General features: G+C 38.0%; 1 protein-coding gene across 1 annotated transcript in view; it reads left to right on the top strand.

The window, feature by feature from the left end:
- The window catches only part of LOC131221044 (uncharacterized), a 39,437-nt gene extending 18,513 nt beyond the window's left edge, over positions 1–20,924 (top strand). Inside the window, exons 4-9 of the mRNA XM_058216131.1 lie at positions 14,657–14,809; positions 15,234–15,397; positions 15,480–15,627; positions 16,182–16,304; positions 19,353–19,440; positions 20,413–20,924. Coding sequence (XP_058072114.1) covers positions 14,657–14,809; positions 15,234–15,397; positions 15,480–15,627; positions 16,182–16,304; positions 19,353–19,440; positions 20,413–20,591 — 855 coding nt within the window. The 3' untranslated portion in view covers positions 20,592–20,924. The remainder of the gene's footprint in view (positions 1–14,656; positions 14,810–15,233; positions 15,398–15,479; positions 15,628–16,181; positions 16,305–19,352; positions 19,441–20,412) is intronic.
- The last annotated feature ends 3,186 nt before the right edge of the window (positions 20,925–24,110 follow it).

Raw genomic sequence — 24,110 nt, 5'->3', positions numbered from 1 at the left:
CTCTGACGGTGATTATTGATTAGCCATTTTCTCATGCGTTGATTCCTATTTAGCGCTGCACGAGTGACCTGAATGAATTCACCAGAAGAATTGCTATTGCTAGTAGCAAACATATTGTCACTTGATTTCATTGAAACATTATGTGCACTGCGCTTAGGAATAGAGAGGGGTTTTGATGAAGACATCACTTCACATACACCGTTGCGTACATATCAGAGGAGGAGGCGAGCCACATTGATTTCCCTGTGGCTAGGCGAGTACCCGTGATTGTGTTGAAGACCCCATGTGCATGTGCGAGCATCTAGAAGACCCCACGTTGGGAAGATGCACATGGGCTGCTTTGTGGAGTGATCCAGACCGTTGGATTGGAGGGATGTGATGATCGGGCCGTTAGATCACATGGGCTGCTTTGTGGAGTGACCCCATGGCCATTGATCGTGGATCGTCCATACTAGTTTTTTTTAAAGATTTTATTAGCTTATAGGATTTAGTTTTGTTTATGTTATGTTTGGACACCATTATGAGTGTTTTTAATTGATTTTATTTAGACTACGGATTTTTTTGTCAAAATTCACAAAACATGGTATTTATTGTAAAATTTGAACTTTTTTGGAGTTATAAAAGAGGTTGGGCGTGTGACCCTCTCCCTCATTGGATTTTGTGATTAAAAAAAAGAAAGAGAAAAAGCTCTTGCTTTCTTCTACTTCCATCTTCATGAGATTTAAAGATACCTCCATGTGATTTGGAAGGGAGATTGGTGTGAGGCTAATCTTCATCAACGGAGGTGCGAGGTCTCCATGTATCCCCACATCATCATCTCTTTTCCCCTCCAAAGTATTTTCTTCAAATTCCTCGATTCTCCCATCCTAAGAGTTCATCTTCTACTAAACCCATCTTTCCTTCACCCATGTACAATCCCAAACCTTAAGAGACCTAGCCCATCCATCCCACTCTACACGTCTGACCGTACGGCTACACGTGTGAACCTTCCGGGTTGGCTATACGGCCACACCTTGTCCTTTTTGGCTTCCTTTAACCCTTAAATCAAAACCCCCTTTCCTCCCTACCAAAACCCTAACCCTAAATCAAGAAATCCCTAACTTTCCTAGAATTTTCCAATTTCCTAAAACCCCAATTTTATCTCAGGATGTATTAGGCCTTCTACTTTGAAATAAACTATACCCTATGCTAATTGGATGTCCCTATATCCACTAGATCTTAGTTTCCTTTTATTTAATGTTCTTGTGTGGCGATGTTGGGAACTTAGGCTAGGATTATGCATGGTGTTCTTTTGGTTTTCATTGTATTCGTGATGATTATGGCAATGTTTGTGTGTGTTTTTTTTTTTTTTTTTTTTAAATTGTCTTAGTTCTGCTACTTGATCTCACATGTTAGTTGGTTCATGCATCGGTCCTATATCAGGTTTGTTGTGTAATTCCAGCATTCATCAACAAAGTGATTCTGTTGAAGGATTGGATTTTCGGAGTTTTGCATTTCAGACTGTCTTTCTGAGGTTCTCGATGTAATCTCTCTAATGAAGATGTGTAATCTCTCTAATGAAGATGTGGCCATTTAATCAGCGACAGAAATAAATAACCAGATTTTAGTTGGAACCCAAAAGACATAACATTAAAGTATTCAATGAGAATCCCAGAGATTGAAATGGCTCTTCGAGGAGAACCACTATAAAAATATTCTGAAAGGAATATCCAAAGAAACTAAAATAAAACAGTCCAGGCATGTGCAGTCACCAAGAGGCGAATGGGCCAAAAATGATACTGAATAGAATCCCATCACCAATCAGTCTCCACAGATGTGTTCTCCATATAAAAAAAGGCAAGGAACCCAAAAAAATCAGATACGATTGTTTTGCACAGACCGACGATTCAGGTTAAAACTGAGAAACTTCTGTGAAACAGTGAACAAAAGTGTAAAACTGACCTTTCCATGAAAAAATTCTGGTAAAATACCAGAAGTTTGGAATGATTGCCTCTATAAACAAAAACCAGCAATAGATCCACCCCTTGATTGTCTGAAGTGGGCCTCGCAGCAGATCAACAGCTACACTGGGCGCCCAATCAGAAGGAAGAAAAGAAGAACCACTGCTCTGATTCCATTAGTTAGATTTAAATCAAACCGATACCCTATAAAATAAAGATAAAAAAGAAAGAATGGAAGAAAGAAATAGTAGGAAGAAGTTTTGAACAGAGAAATTTATTTAGAGAATTGCATTTCCTTGATTGATTTCTCTCAAGAAGAGAGCTCAATTAAATAAACAATGTACGCCTTATTTTAAGATATTATAGAATATTATAGGACAAGCACAAATCTTGCACAAGTATGGTACACTGAAGGAGCACAGAGACAATGTAGATCAGAGCTCCAAAAGTATGGTACTCTGAGGGTGTATGCATGAGGTGTTCTGCTTAGCCATTGCCTTGGTGGAAAATTTTTACCTCCTTTTTCTATCAAATGGATTTTTTCGTTATTGATAAAACAACTAGTACTGAATTTTAACGCACATTTCATTATGTCTTTCTTGTTTGTTTCGTGCGGCCCCTTTGTTCTTATACCCCTAGAGCCCTTGGGCTGTCTATTGGCGGCAAAGCTTTGCTTCCAAATTGGAACCTCCCCACACTTTTTATATGTCATAGGAGAAGATAGGTTTTATGATGTTGCCACCCGTTTCAGCCTAGGTCGTTGCATAATGGAGGCTTATTAGAATTAGATATTGAAATCTGTAACTTAATTACTTTATAGAAGAGAACCTTTACAAGGAGAGAAGGCTAATTATAGTGGGAGACTAAAAGAGATAGAAGATAACTCCAATTAGGAAATATAAGCCTAATCCTTGGTACACTGTAGGTACACGTGAATCGGTATATAATTACAGTGGGAGACTAAAAGAGAAAAAGTTAACTCCATTTAGGTAATCTAAGCCTAATCCTTATACATGGTACACCGAAGGTACACGTGAACCAGTATATATCGCAGGCGCACACGAATTTTACACTGACACCCCCTCGGGCTGACGTATGGATATCATTCATGCCGAGCTCAATACTTGTGGTCTTGAGGTGTGTTGTTGATGTGGCTTTGGTGAAGACATTTGGTAACTGATCTTCTGAACGAACAAAGGGTGTATGTAAGATCTTGGCAGCTATTTTATTTATTTATTATTATTTTTTAAATGAAGTGGTTGTTGACTTCAACTTGCTTTGTGTGTTTGTGGAAATGGGTTGGATGCAATATGAATGGCTGCTTGAATATCACAATATAGTGTAATTGAGGAGGATGTTGTGAATCCCGTATCTTGGAGGACGGCTTTCGCTCACAATAATTTACGAGTTGCATGAGCCATTTCGCGATATTCGACTTTGGCAGAGGAACGAGCAACAACGGATTGCTTCTTTTCTAAGTAACTAAATTTTCTCATACAAACTTGCAATACCTTGTAGTAGATTGTTGATCTTAGGAGGAGGCAGCCTAGTTAATAGAAAAACTGCTAATATTTAAATGACCATAATTTGAATAGAGAAGATCACAACCAGGTGCAACTTTTAAGCAACAAAGGATTCAATAAACTGCTTCAAGATGACGGTGACAAGGTCGTTGCATAAACTGGCATACAGTTCCAATAGCATAAGAGATGTCCGGACAAGTAAAGCCGAGATAAATTAGGCGACCCACTAATCGTCGATTCATACCCATATTATTAAATTTGTGTTATTGTCTCTCATGCAACTTATGATTTACTTCAATAGGTATGTCAAGGGGACAAACGCCATGTAAAAGAGCTTCGAAAAGATGATCTAGCACATACTTACATTGGGATAAAAAGATTCCATGTTTTAAGCGCTAGTTTAACTCCAAGTACATTAGTGGCCCTAAATCCTTAATTTCAAATGACAAGGCCAATAATTTCTTAACATTACCTATTTTAGTTGTGCTTGTGCCAATTAGAATAATATCATCAACACGTGCAACAATAATTGTCATATTGCCATTTGTATGTTTTACAAACACAAAATGATATAAAACACTCTTCTAAATCCGTTTTTGAAAATTGTATTGCCTAGCTTCTCAAACCAAACCGAAGGCGTTTGTTTGAGTCTGTAAAATATTTTTCGAAGATGACAGACTTTGCTAGTCTCCCCCTTAGGCTGAAAAGGGGGGAAATGTCATATATATTTTTTCATGAAAATCTCCATGTAGATATGCATTTTTGACATCCAACTGATGCAATGGCCAATAATGATTCACAACGATAGACAATAGGATGCTAACAAAGTTTAAATTTGCTACCAGAGGAAAAGTTTCACTGTAATCTTTTCCATACTTTTAGGTGAAGCCTTTGGCAACTAGTTGTGCTTTATATTTGTCTATCGATGTATTGGCCTTCTATTTAATGGTAAACACCCATTTGCACCCAACGATATATTTACTCGGTGGAAGAGTGGCTTATTCCCAAGTATTTCATTTTTCAAGGGTGGACATCTCTTCCACCATGGCTGTTTTCTATTGAGGGTCACCCAGGGCATTTGTGATCGTGGAGAAAGTTATTGGTATGAGACAATTACCAATGGGATGATATTTATAAGATCGAGTTCCTTTGCGAAGGGCAACAAGGAGATCCACGTGTTCTAGTTCCAACATTGAAGAGTGGTGATGCTCGGGAAGAGTAGAAATTTTTTCCTTTGAGAGTAGACCTTGAATTTATTAGTTGGAGTGGAGATTGGTACTTCATCAATATGGGACTTGTCTGTGATAGGAAGTGGAAGAGGTGCATGAAGATTATGCGTACTGTTTTGTGAATTAACGTACATTTTCAAAGACCGTGACATCCCTAGAAACGTATCTTTTTCAATTTACAAGATATTAACATTCATATCCTTTTTAAAAGTTTGATTACCCTAAGAAAACACATTTTATTGATTGTCGTCCTATCTAGTTTCCAGCAAGATTTGGTGGCGCTGGAGGCTTCTCTGGTGAGGTTCTATAATCCTTGCTAGTAGAGATATCTGTCGGTGGAGAAATCCCTTCCGGATGAGAGATTGATGGGTAGTGTTGTCATAATCCTACGATTTACGATTGAAGATATACGATTTGAGTCGAATCTTAAGCAAAATGATTTGAATCCCACCTTTGAATACCTTTTTATATGAATCCTATGATTTTATGATTTGAATCCTACGACTTACGATTCAAATTACATTTGTTTTCTTCTATTTTAAGCTCCACTTGGCTTTCATTTTATGTTTTTAAATTGGTTGGGGCTTTATGAATCATTTAGAAAAAAATGTTTAAAAAAACAAAGAATTGTTTAGAAAAGGAAATTATTTTATTTTGTTCTTTATAAGAGATAAATGATACATATTCTCTTCAATGTTAAATCGTAGGATGATTTTATTTTATTTTTATGATTTCTTACTTCTTAACTGGTCAAAATACCAAATTGATGTATGACTTATTTGGAATGTTTTTATATGTGGTTACGATCTGTTGACTTATTGTGGAATGATGGTCAGAAATAAAAAATTCTTTTTTTTTTTTCCGGTCTACGTAATCAAATTTCGCTTTTCCAATGTGATTGTACATTCAAGAAAAGTAACAAGAATATAAATTATCACAGGATCCTTATATGTTTTTTTTTAAAATATGATGCAGGACAATTAACCACTTACTCTTAAAGCTCGAACTGTTAGAGTATGACGAAATAATCCCTTTATCTCATAGCCCAGGCTCCACATCTCATGGGTTTAAGACATCGGCCGAACCCCCTTCATGGGCCCCAAATCACATAGGCCGCCCACCCCGAGTGTGTCCCCGCATCCCACAGGCTACCCCACTCGAGCCCGGTGTGAAATGCGCATTAATCACCCCTGGTGAGGAGTCTCGAAGACGAGACCTCCCCCGTGGGCCCCAAATCACATGGGTCACCCACCCCGAGTGTGTCGCTGCATCCCACAGGCGACCCCACTCGAGCCCAATGTGAAAATGCCCCTGTATTAATCACCCTCGGTGAGGAGTCTCGAACACGAGACTTCCCGCTCTGATACTAATTTGATGCGGGACAATTAATCACTTGCTCTAAAAGCTCGAACTGTTAGAGTATGGCGAATTAATCCCTTTATCTCATAGCCCAGGCCCCATATCTCATGGGTTTAGGACCTCGGCCGAACCCCCTTCGTCGGCCCCGAATCACATGGGCTGCTCACCCCGAGTGTATCCCCGCATCGCACGGGCTACCCCACTCGAGCCTGGTGTGAAATGTGCATTAATCACCCCTGGTGAGGAGTCTCGAACACAAGACCTCCCCTGTGGGCCCCAAATCACATGGGTCATCCACCCCAAGTGTGCCCCTGCATCCCATAGGCGACCCCACTCGAGCCCAGTGTGAAAATGCCCCTGCATTAATATATTTCTTGAAAGACAGTAAAAAAGGAAAGATAAGAATCCTTTAATCATGACATGGAATTACTTGGTGCATATTGATGGCAAGAGGATGATTGCCAAGCTTGTAATTTTTTCTGATTTATTTATATTCTTCATATTTTTAAGAAAATCATAAAAAATCTTACGATTTATGCTAAGATTTGTGATTTGATACGATTCAACTCTTATTACGATTTGTGATACGATAACGATTTTGACAACATTGTTGATGGGTTAAGATTTCATCTTTAGGATGGCGATGGAAGGTTTATCTCACTTTCACCATCTTACAGAGAGTAGAAGAAGAAAAAGAAAAAGAAACTCTGATTGACTTTCAAAATCGAAGTTTTCTGCAAAGAATGGGAAGGAGAAATAAGAAGGAAGCCTGGAGGGGAAAATGGGTTGGATTAAAAAGGATTTGATACCATAAAAATCTAGAGAGAGAGAGAGAGAGAGAGAGAGAGAGAGAGAGAGCTTTTGCGTATTCTCCGTCTCCACAGTCCTTTATTTATAAAAGAGAAGCTTTACAAGGAGAGAAGACTAATTATAGTGGGAGACTAAAAGAGAGAAGGTGATAACTGCAATTAAGAAATCTAAACCTAATCCTTATATATAGTCCACCGCAGGTGCACAATAATTAGTGTACAACGCAGATGTGCACTAACATGGAGACTTTGGGAAGAGATTTGTCGAATACTTGATGAGTGATGACTTCTTTTCGAGGGAGGATAGTGTTAAAAGGGAATTCTTACTCCTTGTAATTGGTGCTTATATAAAGGTAGTTCATTAATGTGTTGTCCTCGGGTTCAAAAGAATTGGGAGATCAATTGAATTGAGTAGTTGCCCATCTTAAAAAGTTATTGGGTGGGTTTTCTTCCAGGCTTTCTTCTTCTTTCTCCTCATTCTCTATTGAAAACTTCAATTTTGAAAGTTGATTAGCGTTTTTTTTTATTAGATCATAGAAAGAGCACTGTTGATTACCACAAACATGATCATGACTATTATCAAAATCTGTACCACATTCTCCCCAATTATTTCTACCTCAGAAACGACCTCCCCTTGAATCTCTATCACCAAAATATCTGCTGTGACCACGACTTCTCCCATCTCCTCTACCAGATGTAGAAATGAACGCAAAGCAATTAGATGAAGACGGACTCTGTGAATTTGTATCGACTGCATGTTAAACATGAGCAAATGCCTCCATAATGGGTGGAATCTCACTACAAGAATCTAAGCTTGCATCGGCTCGAACTCAAGACGGAGGCCAAAGAGGAATTTAGCAATACGAAATTCCTGTCTTTGCCATCTCATGGTCTCATAATCGGTAGACAGGGGTTGGAATAGGTTAAGTTCTTCCCACATGCCTTGTAAGGCTAAATAATATTCTCTTATGCTCTTATCTCCTCGTTGAAGAGAGAAATATTTTGAAGTAATGCGTAGATACGAGTTAGATTCTTCTCGTCTGAAGACATTTCTCTCAATCTTTCCTACACTTCTTTTGCTGTCTTGAAAAATATAACATTCGCACCAATCCAAGGTTCCATGCTATTCATAATAAGGCTCTAATCTAAGCATCTTCTGCCACCCAATCTTTATATTTTGTTGAGCTTTCTGTAGGCTTGGGGTAAGTCAAATACTGTAATTTTCTTTTACTAAAAAGAAATGCCTCCATAGATTCAGTGTTTGAATTATCGATATCGCTACAAGTTTCGCTGGCCAGGGATACAAAAACAATATCGATATCGCCGATAATATCGCTGATAACCGGAAATGCGGGGAAACATGGAGAAAATGGTGGAATTTTCAGCGAAACTTTAGGAGATGTTAAAATGTACATATTTGCATATTTATAAATAAGAAAATTGCAAAAAAGAATGCATACATAACAAGTTTCCATTTAATGGGGCTTTAAAAGCATGTGTTGTTGTAAGAAATCAGCCCAACCATCCCATCCGGCCTATTTAACCATTCAACCTTCCATCCAAACATCCATTGATATTGCAAAATATTAACAATACATGATATTTCACCAAGAAATCATCAATAATTATAAAGAAAATGAAATATTGTGGTCTCAATATAGCGCATGTTGCGATGTCGATAATATCGAGATATTATCAATATTATCAATAACAAATTGAACACTACATACAACCATATGCCCGTGAAAAAAAAATGAAATAAATTTTTTTCTAATAAACAATTTTTTGATGATATCAATATGCTGGCGATATTATTGAAATATCGCTAATACACTTATGATACAAGCATTACCTAGAATTTACATAGTCGAAAATATTGGTGATACATTGGTGATATTGATGCATTGGCAATACAAGCGACACCTAGAATTTACGTAGTTGAAAATATTGGCGATTACATTAGCGATATTGATACGTTGGTGATACTTAGCGATACATAGCTAATACCTGAAATTTTTGATACTACTAGCGTTATTGGTATCGCTACCAGTGTTATCAGTATCGCTAAGTTGGAGATAAAGATAATATCGGATATATTTTGATAATATCGGAGATAATTCGAACACTGCATAGATGTGACCCATCACCCATGTTAAGTAATTTGCTTCGTTAAGCTTGGTTGATGTGATCTGAAGATTCATCGTCTTAGATGGAGACAAAAGACTGGTCTTGGCTTCATTATTGATGTCCATATTTGAAGGGAAATCAAATACACAAGGGAAGAACATTCAACTTACCCAACACGTACTTAAAAAAACAATGTATATCAATAAACACAATCATTGATAACACTGCTGGCTTCAAAACTTTCACACGTAATCCTTTCCATAAACAGCTTCCACACACCTCAAATCTGATTGTAGATTCGACCACTAATGCACATTGCCCTCTTTGACCCATTACAATAGTTTTATATGAAAGTGGGCCTCACATACATTCGTGGGACATGATTACACAACGCACCATATCGTGGTTGAACAAAGAAGAAAAGGGTTTGTGTAGATCAGCCCCAAAATCCTTTAGAATTCCACCTTAAAGAAATAAAAGAAGAAGAAGAATAGAAGAAACATGGAAGAGAAGAATAGAAAACAATGCCTGCATCAATGATGCTCTGATACCGTGTCAATGTGATTGAGAGAGAGGAAGATGAGAGAGAGTGAGGAGAAAGAGAGATTAGGGGTAAAGCCCCACCTCTCCTTTTATATTAACCAATAAATACAATAATGACATAAGTATCCTTAATAACAAACGAAAAAATTCCCTACATGTCCCAAACCAACATAAACAACTAATAGTATTTAGTAAGGGAGAATGACTAAGAACCAAAGCTAAATGGACCGTACAGTGGTACGGTTCACATCTAGATCCACATCCATTAACACCAATAATATATTTCAACAAAATTGTAAATGGCAAAAACATATCTTATTCTCGTCACAACCATGCGCATCCTTAGAAAATTGGCCGTAACCTGCTCACAAATGATTAGAATTGCATAATCTTGGGTTTGTTGAAAAGTTAATAGGCTTTCTGATGAGGACATCCGCATGTTCGTTCGAGTGTACGCGAGAGGAGAGCACCAATGTCCTTGTGGTTGGACGACCCATACATGTGGCCTGCAAGTGGGCCTAGATCTTGATGACATCTTCCTAAGGAGCATCAGACGGTTGATTTTCATTGACATCTCATTCCGACCATTGGATTGTGAATGGGACCATCTTCACCGTCGGATCGTGACCGTGGCCACTTGTGCGGCCCAATGGATGATACATAGGCTTAAGACTATCTTAGGATTTATTTTTCAGTTTGGTTTATGTTTTGGACTATTTGTGAGAGGTATTATATGTTTTTTTTCTTAGAGTAGGGTTAATTTGTTAAAAGTAGTATTATGTTTTCCCTCTTAAAATAGACCTATCCCTATGTTATTTGGATGTCCCTAAATCTATTAGATCCCTGTTTCATGTATTTAATGATCATGCAGGACGTTGCTTCTTAACCTAGGCTTAAACTATTAATAACTTTGTAGAATTTGAGATGTGTGATGATTTTAGCCTGTTTCTGATTTTTAATTAACTTAATTTGCTGATTGATCTCCACTCATTGATTGGCCTCATACATTGGTCCCGCATCACTTTCAAATGGAAATAATAAGTGGGACTTTAACTAGATAGCTAAAAAGTAGGAGAAATTCTCTATTAGAAACTAGGCTGATTTAGGAGTCACTCAACCAAAAGACTCCTCATTTGAGACCCATGATGGTATCCCACTCTCCACACGATCATGGTCCTCCAGGTTCAAAGGTGATGATCCACAAATGAATCCTCACAAAATCTGGGCCTGTGACTTGGCCGAGATGCTCCCTGCATCAAGAAGAGATACTCTAAGAACATATTGTTTGGGTTTCTTTTAGTGGATGAATACAAGCCATTATTAGAGTTAATAAACCACTAGTGCAAATTATAGGTATTGGAATGATTGGAATAGATGTTGGCTATTGGATACTGAAATAGATGCCTTTATAGAGGAATAATACTAAGGATCCATGTCAATAATCTAGATTGGATAATTTTTCTGTTGTCTTATTCAGTACTCAGCCTCTGGCTCAAATCGATGTAGTACTGTTAATAAGCATCAGCCTACTCTCTTGTAGATGAATATACTCATGCCTAATAATTGGAAAAGTCACTAGCAAAGGAAATGCAGTACAACAAACTAGGCTTAGAACCAGGTCCCAAGTATGAGATTATGCAGAGTCAAATGGGTGTGAAGATCTACTATGACTTGGAGAAAATGGAGTTAAATGTTTTGCATATTTGATGCTTTCACATAAAATATGCATGGCTTTCTTACTGAAAGTAAATCCACTAGAAACTAAACAATAGCTTGAGACAGATAGAGGTCTCTCTAATTAGGATATCTTACTTGAGAGTGGTCAAGTTTATCTTGAATATTTGCATGTTAGGTCTCATTAGGCGTAGCAGAGCTCAACTGTTTGCAAACTCTCCTTGGATAATGCCAGAATGTTTTTCATTCTATAAGACGTGTCTATGATAGGTGTAAGTTATGCTGGAATGAGAAAAGCCTGAAGACTTATCCCACTTACCATTCGATTTATTGATACATTTACATTGAACCTTGCTGATGGGAGTTACTCACATTCGACTGATGGTTTTCTTCATGGCACGCATGATGTTGCGACGTGTAAGAGACCCAGACCATTCATTGTGAGGGATCCATCATGAGGATGACCACCTCCTAAGGGCAGGCTGGTCTAATCATCAGTTGGGCCTACATGCGTATGGTAAAAAAAAAAGGTTAGAAAATTGTGATTATGAGTCCATGTTGAAGGTACACGTGGTCCACCTGATGAATTGATTGGCTTGATTTTGGGCCAGAATGTGTATAAATGGCTTTGCTTTTCCATGCGTGCGTCATTGGCATCTTTGGTGCCAAAGATGCATCAATCTCAAATGAGCGAGTCTCATTCTCATTTGTCATTTCTATTGTATGTTGTCTTTTTAGGATTTTGAATTTACACGCAGTTAATTTATCACCATTTTTTGCTGCAAGGAGGGAGTCACTGGATTTGAATAAGATAAATTGCCATGTATTTCTTGCTATTTCTTATTTTCTTTGGTTTGATTCTTCTTCCAAAAGCCATGCTCATCAATTCATTAGGCTAGTTGAAAGGTTGATAGTTGAATATGGCCCATTGGGCCCAAGTCCATGTCATGAGGCCCATAGGGCCCATTCACGTTTTTTACTATTGTAAATAAGAGTAGAGGGCTAGGGTCTCAATGCACAACCCTAAACATCTCATGCTCTTGCTCTCTCTCTCTCTCATTACTTCTCTCTTCTTTCTTTTCCTTCTTTCTTCTTCTCCATTGTAGCTTCTCATAGGCACTCAAGATTTGCATGATGTAGCCATTTAACATGGCATTAGAGCCTAAGTGCTCCTAGGATTCTTAATCTTCTTATTCTTCTTCTAGGGTTTCTTCTTTTCACTTTTCTTCTTTTCCCTTTTTCATATTCTTCTTCAATTCTTTTTTAAAAGATTTTTTTAAGGACTTGCCAATTTTTGTGTTGCATTGACTAGAGTTTGCTGATTTTTATTTTTATTTTTGTTGAAGCAAATTTTTGTGTCGCCTTGGTTTGTCTACTGGATTTTTCCTGTTGAAGCAAAATTTTGTGTTGCTTTGAATATGGTTTGCTGATTTCTTCTATCAGGGCAGATTTTTTTTTTTTGGTTTTTTGTATTTTGTATTTTTTTTTTTGTTTCCCTTCCTAACTCAGTGGTTCCCTTTTCCTTATTTTTTCTTTTCTTTTTCTTTCTTATTTCCTTCTTTTTCCTCTTTACTCTATGAGTTTTATTATTCTGATCATTCTCAATAAGTTTTTCCCATCCTTTCCTTCCTAATCTTCGACGGTACCTTCATCCCCTTTCTAATATTCTTTTCTTTCTTTCCTCTTTTCCTTTTTCCTTCCCTACACAACTTCTTATTGACCCTTTTCCCTTTTTCCCTCCCTTCATTCTTCTTTTTCATTCTTTTTCTGTTTCAAGAGTCGTGGGGCCTTTTCCTCATTGACTCATTGTGATTCGTATGAATGGGGGTGGCTTGCAGCTGGAATTTTTTTAGGGTTTTGCACCATGTGTTGCTGGATTTGAAGCCTCTTTGATACACAGTTGAAGCCCTTGTTATTTTTTATGTTGTCTAGTTGAAAAATGTTGCTGGAAATTCTTATTCTATTCCTTTTTTTGACGATTTTTTAAAGGGATTTGCTGTTTTCTGCTGAATGGTTGGAGGTATTTGACTGGATTGTCTTTTGTTTTGCAACACGTTGCGCCTCTTCTCCACCATCTCTTTCGACGACTTAGCAGCTTCTTCATTTCATGTTCTCCTTGCCGAGATGTGTGATGTGACCAATATTTATACCAGGCAGTTGGCCAGGGCCCATTTATGTACCAGATAGTTGGTTCGGGCTTGTTTGGAAGGGTTGTTGTCCCGGCCTTAGCTCAAACTTCTGATTGTACTAGGCTTGTGTACTTTGAGCAGTTGGCTCAGACTTGTTTATATTAGACGATTGGTTCCATTCTTATTTGTTTCAGATAGTTTTCTGGACTTATGATTGTGTTGGGCAGTTGGCCTAGCCTTGTTTGAGCTAGATAGTTGATTTAGACTCGTTTCTTTATATTAGATAGTTGGTCCATTTGTATTTGTTTCAAAAGTTGTCTGGACTTATGATTGTGTTGGGCATTTGGCCTGGCCTTGGTTGAGTTGGATGGTTGGTCAAGACTTGTTTATTTATATTGGACAGTTTGTCCATTCTTATTTGTTTCGATAGTTGTTTGGACTTACGATTGTGTTGGGCAGTTGACCTAGCTTTGGTTGAGCTGGATAGTTGATCTAGACTCATTTGTGTTGGATGGTTGTTTCAGTAGCTTACATCATTGAAGTTGCAGAAGCGGCTGTTTGCTTGAAGTTATTGGTCGTCTCATCGCCTCCACTTATCATCTGCTTACTCGCCTCTTGTCACAGCCAACACTACTCATCTCTGTAGCCGCGTTACTTATTTTATTTTCTACTTTTAAGAAATCTCTTATGTGCCTCTCCAAACTCAAAAGTTTTTCTCTTTAGAGCACCTTAAGTTTGAGGGGGGATGTTAGAGACGAATTTCTTTCTTTCTTAGGTTTGATTATGTTAGCTCTTGTTCTAAGTTGGGCCTCATTAGAATACTCTAGCTCTGAGGGGGAGTATTGAAAGGTTGATAGTTGAATAAGGCCTACTGGGCTCAAGTCCATGGAATAAGGCCCATAAGGCCAATTCACAAGTCCATGTAATAAGGCCCATAGGGTCCATTCGCATTTTTACTGTCATGAATAACAGTAGAGGGCTATCTCTCACCTCTCTCTTTCTCTCTCATTGTTTCTCTCTTCCTTCTTCTTCTTCTCATTGTAGCTTCTCATATGCACTGAAGATTAGCACCATGTAGCTGTTTAACAAGGCTGAAGTCTTCTCAATGTGTTTTAGATGGGGTCATGTGCCTTCTGTTTTTTGGGTAATATTATAATTTCATTAACAAAAACCAAAGAAGAGAAGAAACATGCACACCACTAGATGCAGACTCATGCTTGAGTTTATGTACAGACTCCATAGTTCTGACAAATACACAATCTGACCTGTCTTCTACTTTTTTCCCCCTTCTGTGTGAATAATTTTCTGAATGCCTACAAACAGATAATAAAGAATGAGGATCTTGAAGAGCTGAAAGAACTTGGTTCTGGCACATTTGGAACTGTCTATCATGGAAAGTGGAGAGGATCAGATGTTGCCATTAAGCGAATAAAGAAGAGCTGCTTTACAGGTCGATCATCTGAGCAAGAGAGATTGGTGAGCACTCCTGACTTGTGTAAATTCACATAATTATTAGTGTTCTTGTTTTTTCTGCTTATTGTATGGCAAGCCATAATCTAGGATAGGTGGCAATGCTGATCTGAGCAGTGGCTGCTTATTCTCAAGGCATGGAATGCAGGACCATGTCTAGCCCATGACAGCCGTAAATGGAACTGAACCTGGGGTGAGGTTTTTTTTTTTTTTTTTTTTGGGGGGGGGGGGGGGGGGGGGTGTGGGGTTGTTTGTGACTATACCTCCCAGTTGGTGACTATCATGCCACTTTTCATGAATTTCAAACAGTTTTGCCACTTAACCTACTTGATTGACGATCCTTTTCTATTTAATTTTTAGTGGTCTTCTGACTCTTTCACTTGCAAGGACTGCTTACTTATTTTCCAAAAATCAATGATACTCTTTTCAGACCTTCGAGTTTTGGCGAGAAGCTGAAATCTTATCAAGGCTTCACCATCCAAACGTGGTGGCATTTTATGGTGTTGTACAAGATGGACCAGGGGGAACGCTAGCCACTGTAACTGAGTTCATGGTGAATGGTTCTCTTAGGCATGTTTTGCTACGGAGGGACAAGTAAATTTCATCTGATACTTCTCTCTTGTTTATGATTCCGTCCTTATTGAAACTAATGCTTTCCTGCAATTGCAAATGTCAGGTATCTTGATCGCCGTAAGCGGCTCATCATTGCAATGGATGCAGCTTTTGGGATGGAATATTTGCATTCCAAGAACATTGTGCATTTTGATCTGAAGTGCGATAACTTGCTCGTAAACCTGAAAGACCCCTTGCGACCTATTTGCAAGGTAAATTACATAATTCTGTTTTGCAGGAATTTGTGTTTCTAGAAGAATTGGTTATTGCATTTTGAAATTTGCTTATGTAATAAAATTCAAGCAACATGCGGGATGTTTGCAAGAGAAGCATCCCAGATCCTCCAACTGTCAACACATTTACCAATGTAGCATTCTTGTGAGATTTGGCCATTTGGGCCATTCAAAGGGTGTACCATTGAACCTGCAGCATACTGGATATCAGGCTGGTCCAGTCATCCAGTGGGACATGCATGTACAGAAGGAGATGGTTAAGGATAGTCCATATACAATGTGCACTTGTAGCCTGCCTGATGAATGAACAGGCCTGAACTTTGTGCCACCTCCCAGGCACCCTTGACACACCCAGCCTGGATCTCATGGATGGGAGGAATGGAGGTTTTCCTCTTTTAAGTGGCTAAGCAGGGTCCATAGACTTTCACAATTCCTTTATGCTCTTAGAATTGTTTCCTCGTCTTTAGAGCGTTTATGAGGAAATGGATATATAATGCGCAACAGTGACATGGTTTTCACGTGTTTTCATCCAGGTAGGTGACTTTGGCTTGTCAAAGATTAAGAGAAATACACTGGTTTCTGGGGGTGTAAGGGGAACTTTGCCATGGATGGCCCCAGAGTTATTAAACGGGAGCAGCAATAAGGTCTCTGAAAAGGTTGGTCACCACTCACCATTGTTCTACCATTTGTACTTTTAAGTATGTGGAGGAAATGCTAAACTAGTCAGGCTGACCTATGTTTCACATACATAAAAGCTGAAAATTGACTGCGTACCCACCTTTACAGTTAATATATATATATTGAAAGCTTACTGTGAGTCTGTTTCTTCTTCCTAATCTTGATTAAAAAGGTTCAATGCACCATGCCATAAGGACAAGAATTGAGGAAGAACTCCCACAACATGGCAGATGTGCGAGATCCAGGCTGTTCATCCGGTGGACCCCACTGCTTTTGCCCATGGGCCCCAAAATCTTGCTACACTCCTTATTAGGGGGAACATTCTTAAAGAAAATGAAATGGCTTGTATAAGTTGGCTAATGGTCCTTATTCAAAGCACATGCATGTTGGGGCTCTTGATGAATTTTCATGTGCTCCTGATGAGAGGTCCAGCCTGATTTTTGGGCTGGGAAAGGTACAAGGTGGGGCATGCCTGTTGAACAGCCTAGATCTCAAACATATGTGTCACATTGTCGCATGTGTGAGGCAGATCTAGATGTGCTTCTCCCTGTAGAAGGGCTCTGAGGACCAGTGTAGTTAAAGGTGCTAGGTGCACCCTGTGCACGATTGTAACTATAAAGCCTGAAATGCCAAGGCTCATGCTTGAAGATTCTAGGCACAAACGTTTTAAAAATTATTTTAATAATGCATATCTTTTATATTGATACACGCTGATTTTATTTAATAGTTTTAGTTCTAAAACTAATTTTAGCACAACAAAATAAAGCTAATTGTGAAGTTATTATGTATTATAAATAGAGGATAGTTAGCCACACCACTTCCAAAAACTTACATCTACTCAAAGATTTTGATGAATCTAGAGAAGCCTAGAATTTCAAAAATTCCCAATTTCCCAAACCCAAAAACCCAAATTTCATAAAATTCCGGATTCCTCTTCACTCAAACTCGCATATACCAATACACACACGCATCCCAATATAGTGTTCGAAGTATCGTTATTGCTACAAGTTTCGCTGGCCGGGTATATGGAAGTAATATTGATATCGCTGATAACCAAAAATGCAAGGAAACATGGGAAAAACGGTGGAATTTTTAAGTAGAATTTCAGGAGATACTAAATACACACATTTGCATATTTAGGAATAAAAAAATTACAAAAAGAATGGATACATAATAAGTTTCCATTTAATGGGGGCCTAAAAGCATGTGCTGTCATAATAAATCAGTCCAACCATCGCTATCCAACCATCCAACCTTCCATCCAAATATCCATCGATATTTTAGAATATCGTTAACACGATATTTCATTGAGAAATCGTCAACAACTAAAAAGGAAACGAAAGATTGTGGTCTCGAGATCACCCATGTTGCAATAACGATAATATCGCGATATTATAGTCGACAAATTTTACACTGCATATAACCATGTGCCGATAAAACAAAAATATGAAATGGATTTTTATTTTTTTTATTTTTTTATTTATTAATAAACTGGTTTTTTTGCAATATCGATACATTGACGATATTATTGAAATATCACCGATACACTAACGATACAAGCGGCACCTGAAATTTACACAGTTGAAGATATTAGTGAGATCGATACACTGGCAATAGAAGCAACATCTAGAATTTACACAGTCGAAAGTATCGGTGATTCATTGGTGATACTTAGCGATACATCGTTGATACCTGGAATTTCTAATACTACCAGTGTTATCGGTATTGCCTAGCTAGAGATACAGATAATATTGGGATACTTCAAACAATGTGTACACACACATTTATATATATACACATGTATGTATATATATGTATGTGTGTTTGTAGATATATATACATCCCAATGCTCAGCTGTGCACCAGTTCTCACGAGTTCTTGTGAGAACTTTTTGAGAACTCATCACACATGATGTGAGCCCAAAATCTGAATGGTCCACGTGATGCAGCACCCCATGAAACCTCTAGGGCCCATCGTTTACCCTGATCCAAAACTTTGGTGGGCCATGGTAAAAGAAAACAATTTCCTCCCTTGATTTGCATCTCTCCATGCTATGGCCCACTAGAGTTTTGGATTCGGGTGAAAATTGGTCCCTGGGGGTTTCATGGGGTGCCGCATCACATGGACCGTTCGGATTTTGGGCCCATGACACATGTGCAAAGGTGTGCAAGTGAGCATGCCTCTCTCTCTCTCTCTATATATATATATATATGTATGTATGTATGTATGTATGTATGTATGTATAAATTTCCCCAATTCTAAACCATAATGTTCCAATTTCCCCAAATTCTAACCCCAAATTTCCTAATTTTCTTAGCTCTCCCAAATTCCCTAACCCAAAATCATAGTTTGCTAAAATCTCCAAATTTCCCAAACCCTAAAAATTCAAAAAAAAAATAAAAAATCCAAAGTTAAAAAAAAGAAAGAAAAGAATATCCACAAATCCTCTTATCTAAATCTTCCAATTCCTCTAAACCTCCAATTTATCTTCTCTCTTATATGACATAAATGGAAACTTAAAATGCTTTTAAGTAGTCCAATGTAGTTCTTACAATGTAGTTCTTAAAAGGCTAACAGAGGAAGAAATCAAGAAGACGTCATGAGTTTATATGAAATCTATTGTTTGGGAGAATAGATATTTGTAAATTGAAGCTTTGATTGAAAAGAAATGGGTAAAATGTGCTCAAAGGGGGTTTATAAGAGGTTTTTCCACCCTTAATGGATGTCAACACACCATAAGTACCATTTTTGGAGGTAACCAATGGGTTACGTCACAATATTATGCAGATGTCACCCGGGCACACCCAGGTGCTCCTAGGCGTCAGGTTCACCTAGGCACGTGCTTGAGGATAACGCCTCACCTGGGGCCCAAGTGAGGTGCAGGCGGCCCAAAACTCCCTAGACGTTATATTTCTATGGACATGAAATGAGAACCTCTGCCTGTTGATTTGTGATATTTTCAGCCTGTATATCTAAGGTCTGAATGACCAAAACAATTGAATTTACTGATTTCTCATGATTGGCAGGTTGATGTATTCTCATTCGGTATCGTCATGTGGGAAATCCTCACGGGCGAGGAACCTTATGCCAATATGCATTATGGTGCGATAATTGGTAAGCATTTGAGCATTTTTATTTTTGTATTTTTTTCTTTTTCCTTCTTTTGGTGAGACTAGAATGTTCATCTGTGCCTATGACCTAGATAGGGTCCTTGCTATCTGTGTCTAAGAAGTAAAGATGTATTGCATAGAGCTTGGACTGAGAAACCAGCATTTTTGTTTGAGTCAGCATTGCATGCTGTTCAGTGAATCCAAACTGTTAATCCGGTGTGCCCAACCATGATGGACCAAGAATATCCTCATTCGAACAGGCTCACCGTCAATTCTGTGGCAGGTTTTCCTGTTGCCTCTATACTGTTGGCTACATGAGGTTTGCTAGAATGCATCCTGATGTATTGCAATATGATGCATTGGGACTTCGTTTGAATCTGGGTCATCTTCCACTGATCTGAACCATTTATACGATGATTCTCACTTTTTACAGTGGATAGATAACAACAGAAGCTCTCAATTGGATTGTTTCAACGTTGGATAACTTGGTTCTTTTGCTTTGAACATGGACAGTCACCATAACCTTTGTATAATCAGATAGGTTGAAATATTCAATCTGAGAGTTTTTTTTTTTTTTTCTTCCATGCATCCCCCATCCAAGGGGAGCCCTATCACATAAACGGTTCGGGATATTGAAAAAATCCCAAATCCAACAGCTAGAATCCCTGATGCATCGTATTGCAATATGTCGGGATGTATTCTAGCAACCCTCTGACTACATATAATTTTAAATAATCATGTGCAGGCCACTTCAGATCTATAGGATTGTCCAATGGGGGTGTTTTTGCAACATCTCCCATGCAAGTTGAACTTCCTTGATCATTGAAAAGTGTGGGCCATGTGGGCCACCCGTATGTAGTGCTGGCCTAAAAAAATGCTGGTATTTGCAGGCTTAGCCTTGTATATTTCCTCTTCAGGAAACATATGTGATTGTTGCTTTTCTAATTGCCGACGAACTCCTTCCAAACACTTGCAGGAGGTATTGTAAATAACACACTGAGGCCACATGTGCCCAATTGGTGTGATCCCGAATGGAAGAGGTTAATGGAGCAGTGTTGGGCACCGGACCCAGCATCTCGACCATCTTTCACAGAAATAGCCAATCGTCTACGTGCGATGTCCACTGCCACCCAAGCTAAAGCACATGCCAAATGATCTATCGGTTTGGGCATGCCAGTATCCGTTGCTCATTCGTTGGAGTTCATGCCATACAATCTTGCAAAAAAAGAAAAAAGAAAAAAAGAAAAGAAAAGAAAAAAAAGAAAGGTATTTGTAATATAGATGTATTTCATTATTATTAAGGGAGGGTTGGCTCCCATGGGAAATGATATGTTTGTGTTTGTGAGTATAAGAGCTAGTGAGCTTTGAAAAATAGCAATTTTCGATACACTTGTTTGTGGAACATGTTGTTGTGTGTAACTATCAACAGAAATACAGACTGGATTTCATTTTTAATTGTAACAGTGGTCGCTCGCGATCTTTTTGTTCCTTTTAATCCCATCATTTGGTCATTTAGAAATTCAAATACAGAAGTTACTTCCAACAAGGAGACTGAAACAATCACCGTCAGTGAAACACCAGGAAGCGGAGTTACAGTCCCTGCACATGTACAAGGTAGCTAACGTACGTAGCTTTGTTACATACACTGCATATGCCAGTGATGTAGGTGTTGGGGTTGTGCCCTGGAAAACTAATGATATGTTTTCTTTTACTTTGATTATATACGTAATTCATTTATTTATTGGCCTTGGTAATGTTTGTTGAACATGGTTGTTCATACATACTTGAGATTGATAGAATGGCCATTGGTCAAGGGAGAGCTGTGGTCAATGGACATCAGTACCTTGGTTATGACCACTTGCAGGTTCTAGGATAAACTTGTGTTATACAAATGTTGATCATCTTGTGTGAGGGAGCTAAAACTTGGTGTTAGGAACGACAGTCTCCACCATTGAGTGTGCCCTTGAGTCGTTGTGCCGTGGATACAGGTACTTTGGTGGAACTTTTGGGTATATTGGTAGGATCGATGGTAAGGTATCTTGGCGGAACTTTTGGGTATATTGGTAGGATTGATGGTAAGTATCTAGACGGGGAGAGCTATTATTTTTAGACTAGAAAAGCATGCAGAAGCACTGGTTCCGATAAATCTCTAGATATGAGGTGTGGATGGTCTTAATTGAATATGCTTTGGTATACTTTATGCTGGTTCCGATAAATCTCTAGATTTGAGGTGTGAATGGAGGTCTTGATTGAAGAGGCTTTAGATTTGAGGAGGTGTGGGTGGAGTTCTTGATTGAATATGCTTTGGAATACTTTATGCGGTTATTATATGGCCAATAAAAGGGGGTGTGACTAGACTTGTATATGTGGGTCTTCAAACTTCATGTAACTTAACAATGGATTCACTTGGAATTTTTTTTTCTATAGGAAATCATTAGTAGGCTGATCTTATGGTTTGGACTGTTAATCAAGTGTTTTTAAAGGTTAACCATACATTTAAGGTTTTCAATTGGTTAATTATAAGATTTCAACTAATTAACTTTTAATCTTAGGAGATATGGAGTACTTACCTCAGTGGTGGACTCTGAGGAGTTTCAACATTAGGTCTTGGGTTCGATACCCATAGGTGGTGAAATCCCACTATGGTGCTGATTGGGTCCTACCCTCCCCATCGTGTAGTCCACTTGAGCCTTAGATTTGTCTCATACCCTAAAATGATACCAAAAAAATAAAAATAAAAATGGATGGACAGTGTGGATAAGACCTATACATCATGGGGGCCACTCAAAGCTGCTGCTCATTCCCAGCTGGAGATGCGTGGGGTTGGACGCAATCCACGTCCTATTTGGAAGGCCATGAATCAGCATTGCTTTGAGAATTTTTGTACGGGGCTTGATGAGTTGATTTCGAGGGCTTTACTTCTTTCGGAGGATTGGGCTAAATATAGCTAGCTTAGGCTGTCTTTCTAATTTTGATGTTTGTTTCTGTTTTTTTTTCCTCTGGTATTCTTTTCTCGCTTTTTGCGAGTCTTTTGATAAATTGGCTGTTATTTTATTTTTAGTTTTTAAACTTTTAATTTTAACTGTTGATTTGTTTTAAATCATGCTTGATGGACATCTTATTTATTAATCCATTCCTTAGACTGCATGGGTATTGGTTAATGATAATGATCACAGAAATTGAAGGATTTGGTTCGTTAAGGTGCATGAAATATAGTAACTCAACTGGTTTTTGCACAGTACATTGAAGTCTATATGTTGGTGGAGCACCATAAATGGTGTCTCCCTTGAAACTCCAGCTTCCTTATAAATAGATCTCATACCCACCCTGACACTTGTGCATGCCCAGGGGCATATGGGGTGTACCTTATGGACAACTCTAGGTCAGCCCTTGGCCCCCTATCAAAGGGTTAATGTGTTGATTCTCTACCTCTATTTCATTTTGGATAAATTTGGGAAAAACTTCTTACTTTGAAAGATCGGTCCTGAAAAAATCAATAATTTTTACATACACAGATAAGGTTTAATTCATGCATTTTTGTTTGTTTCTAAAAATGTGATTATCAAAATAGGGATCTTTAGGGTTAATCTAATAGTCTAGACTTTTCAAAACTCGTATTATTCCATTGCATTCTGAAAATGCGGATAGTAGTGGTCATATTTCTTTATAATTGCATATTTCTATTCGTGATCGATTTGATGTGTTGATCGACCAAATTGTGTAAATTTTGATGAGGAATGGTTACCTAGATTTTCAACATGATTTGATGTATGGATTGGAAGATCCAGTTGATTCAATAAAAATTGTAACATCAATGGTCAAAATTTGCATGATCCTCTATGACACATGGAAGCTTTTTAAAACCTTTTTAATTGTTAGATAGATGTGGTTTATGTTATGATGGTGATTCATAGTTATTGATTATCCAATGGTGATGATTTGATTATTATTTTAAAAAATTATAAGTTTTCTTGGTTATATGTATACGATCATTTTTTATTGTTTTCGATTGTAAAAGTGGTGTAATTTTCTCTTTATTACATAGTACAATTTGTATAGTATCTCATATGACACAAATTAGTAAGGATCTTTATATAATTTGTTAATTCTACATAAATCAATTATTGTAATGGGAGTAGATGGATTGAGGGAGTTCAAGTCTATCTAACTCAATACCATAACTACCTAAGAAATATTTCATAGCTTGAGGTACTTGATGTTCCACACATTAATTTCACATTCATATGCATGCAGATTTACTAAGATTAATGCTCACTTAGTCGATCCTTATTGTAATGAATATGAGTCGTCTAGGACACCTTAGACCCTTATTTTGTCGCAAGAAATATTAGATCTATGCAAATATGCAATGATTGCCTTACCAATGGCGATAACTTATATGTATGAGAGACAAACCGTGTTCCCATAATGTTGAAGTCCTAGTGCACAAACACATGAGTTACCGTGCATGTGTGCAATACATTGTAACTCTTAAGTAAGGTTATAGCATCGAGTAAGGACAAATTTATATTTATATAGGGTTAGATAATAGAATTCTTATCAAGGCCATGGGAAAGTTGATATTGAAATTGAATAGAATGAATAAAATATATTGTATGAATATAACACCTCGAACTTTTCAATACCCGAGTATTGAAAGTTTTTGAGTATTAC

Source organism: Magnolia sinica, chromosome 12 (genome assembly GCF_029962835.1).
Source record: "Magnolia sinica isolate HGM2019 chromosome 12, MsV1, whole genome shotgun sequence".
NCBI lineage: Eukaryota > Viridiplantae > Streptophyta > Magnoliopsida > Magnoliales > Magnoliaceae > Magnolia > Magnolia sinica.
The sequence above is the reverse complement of the archived record's forward strand: the minus strand, read 5'-3'. Positions and strand labels throughout refer to the sequence as shown.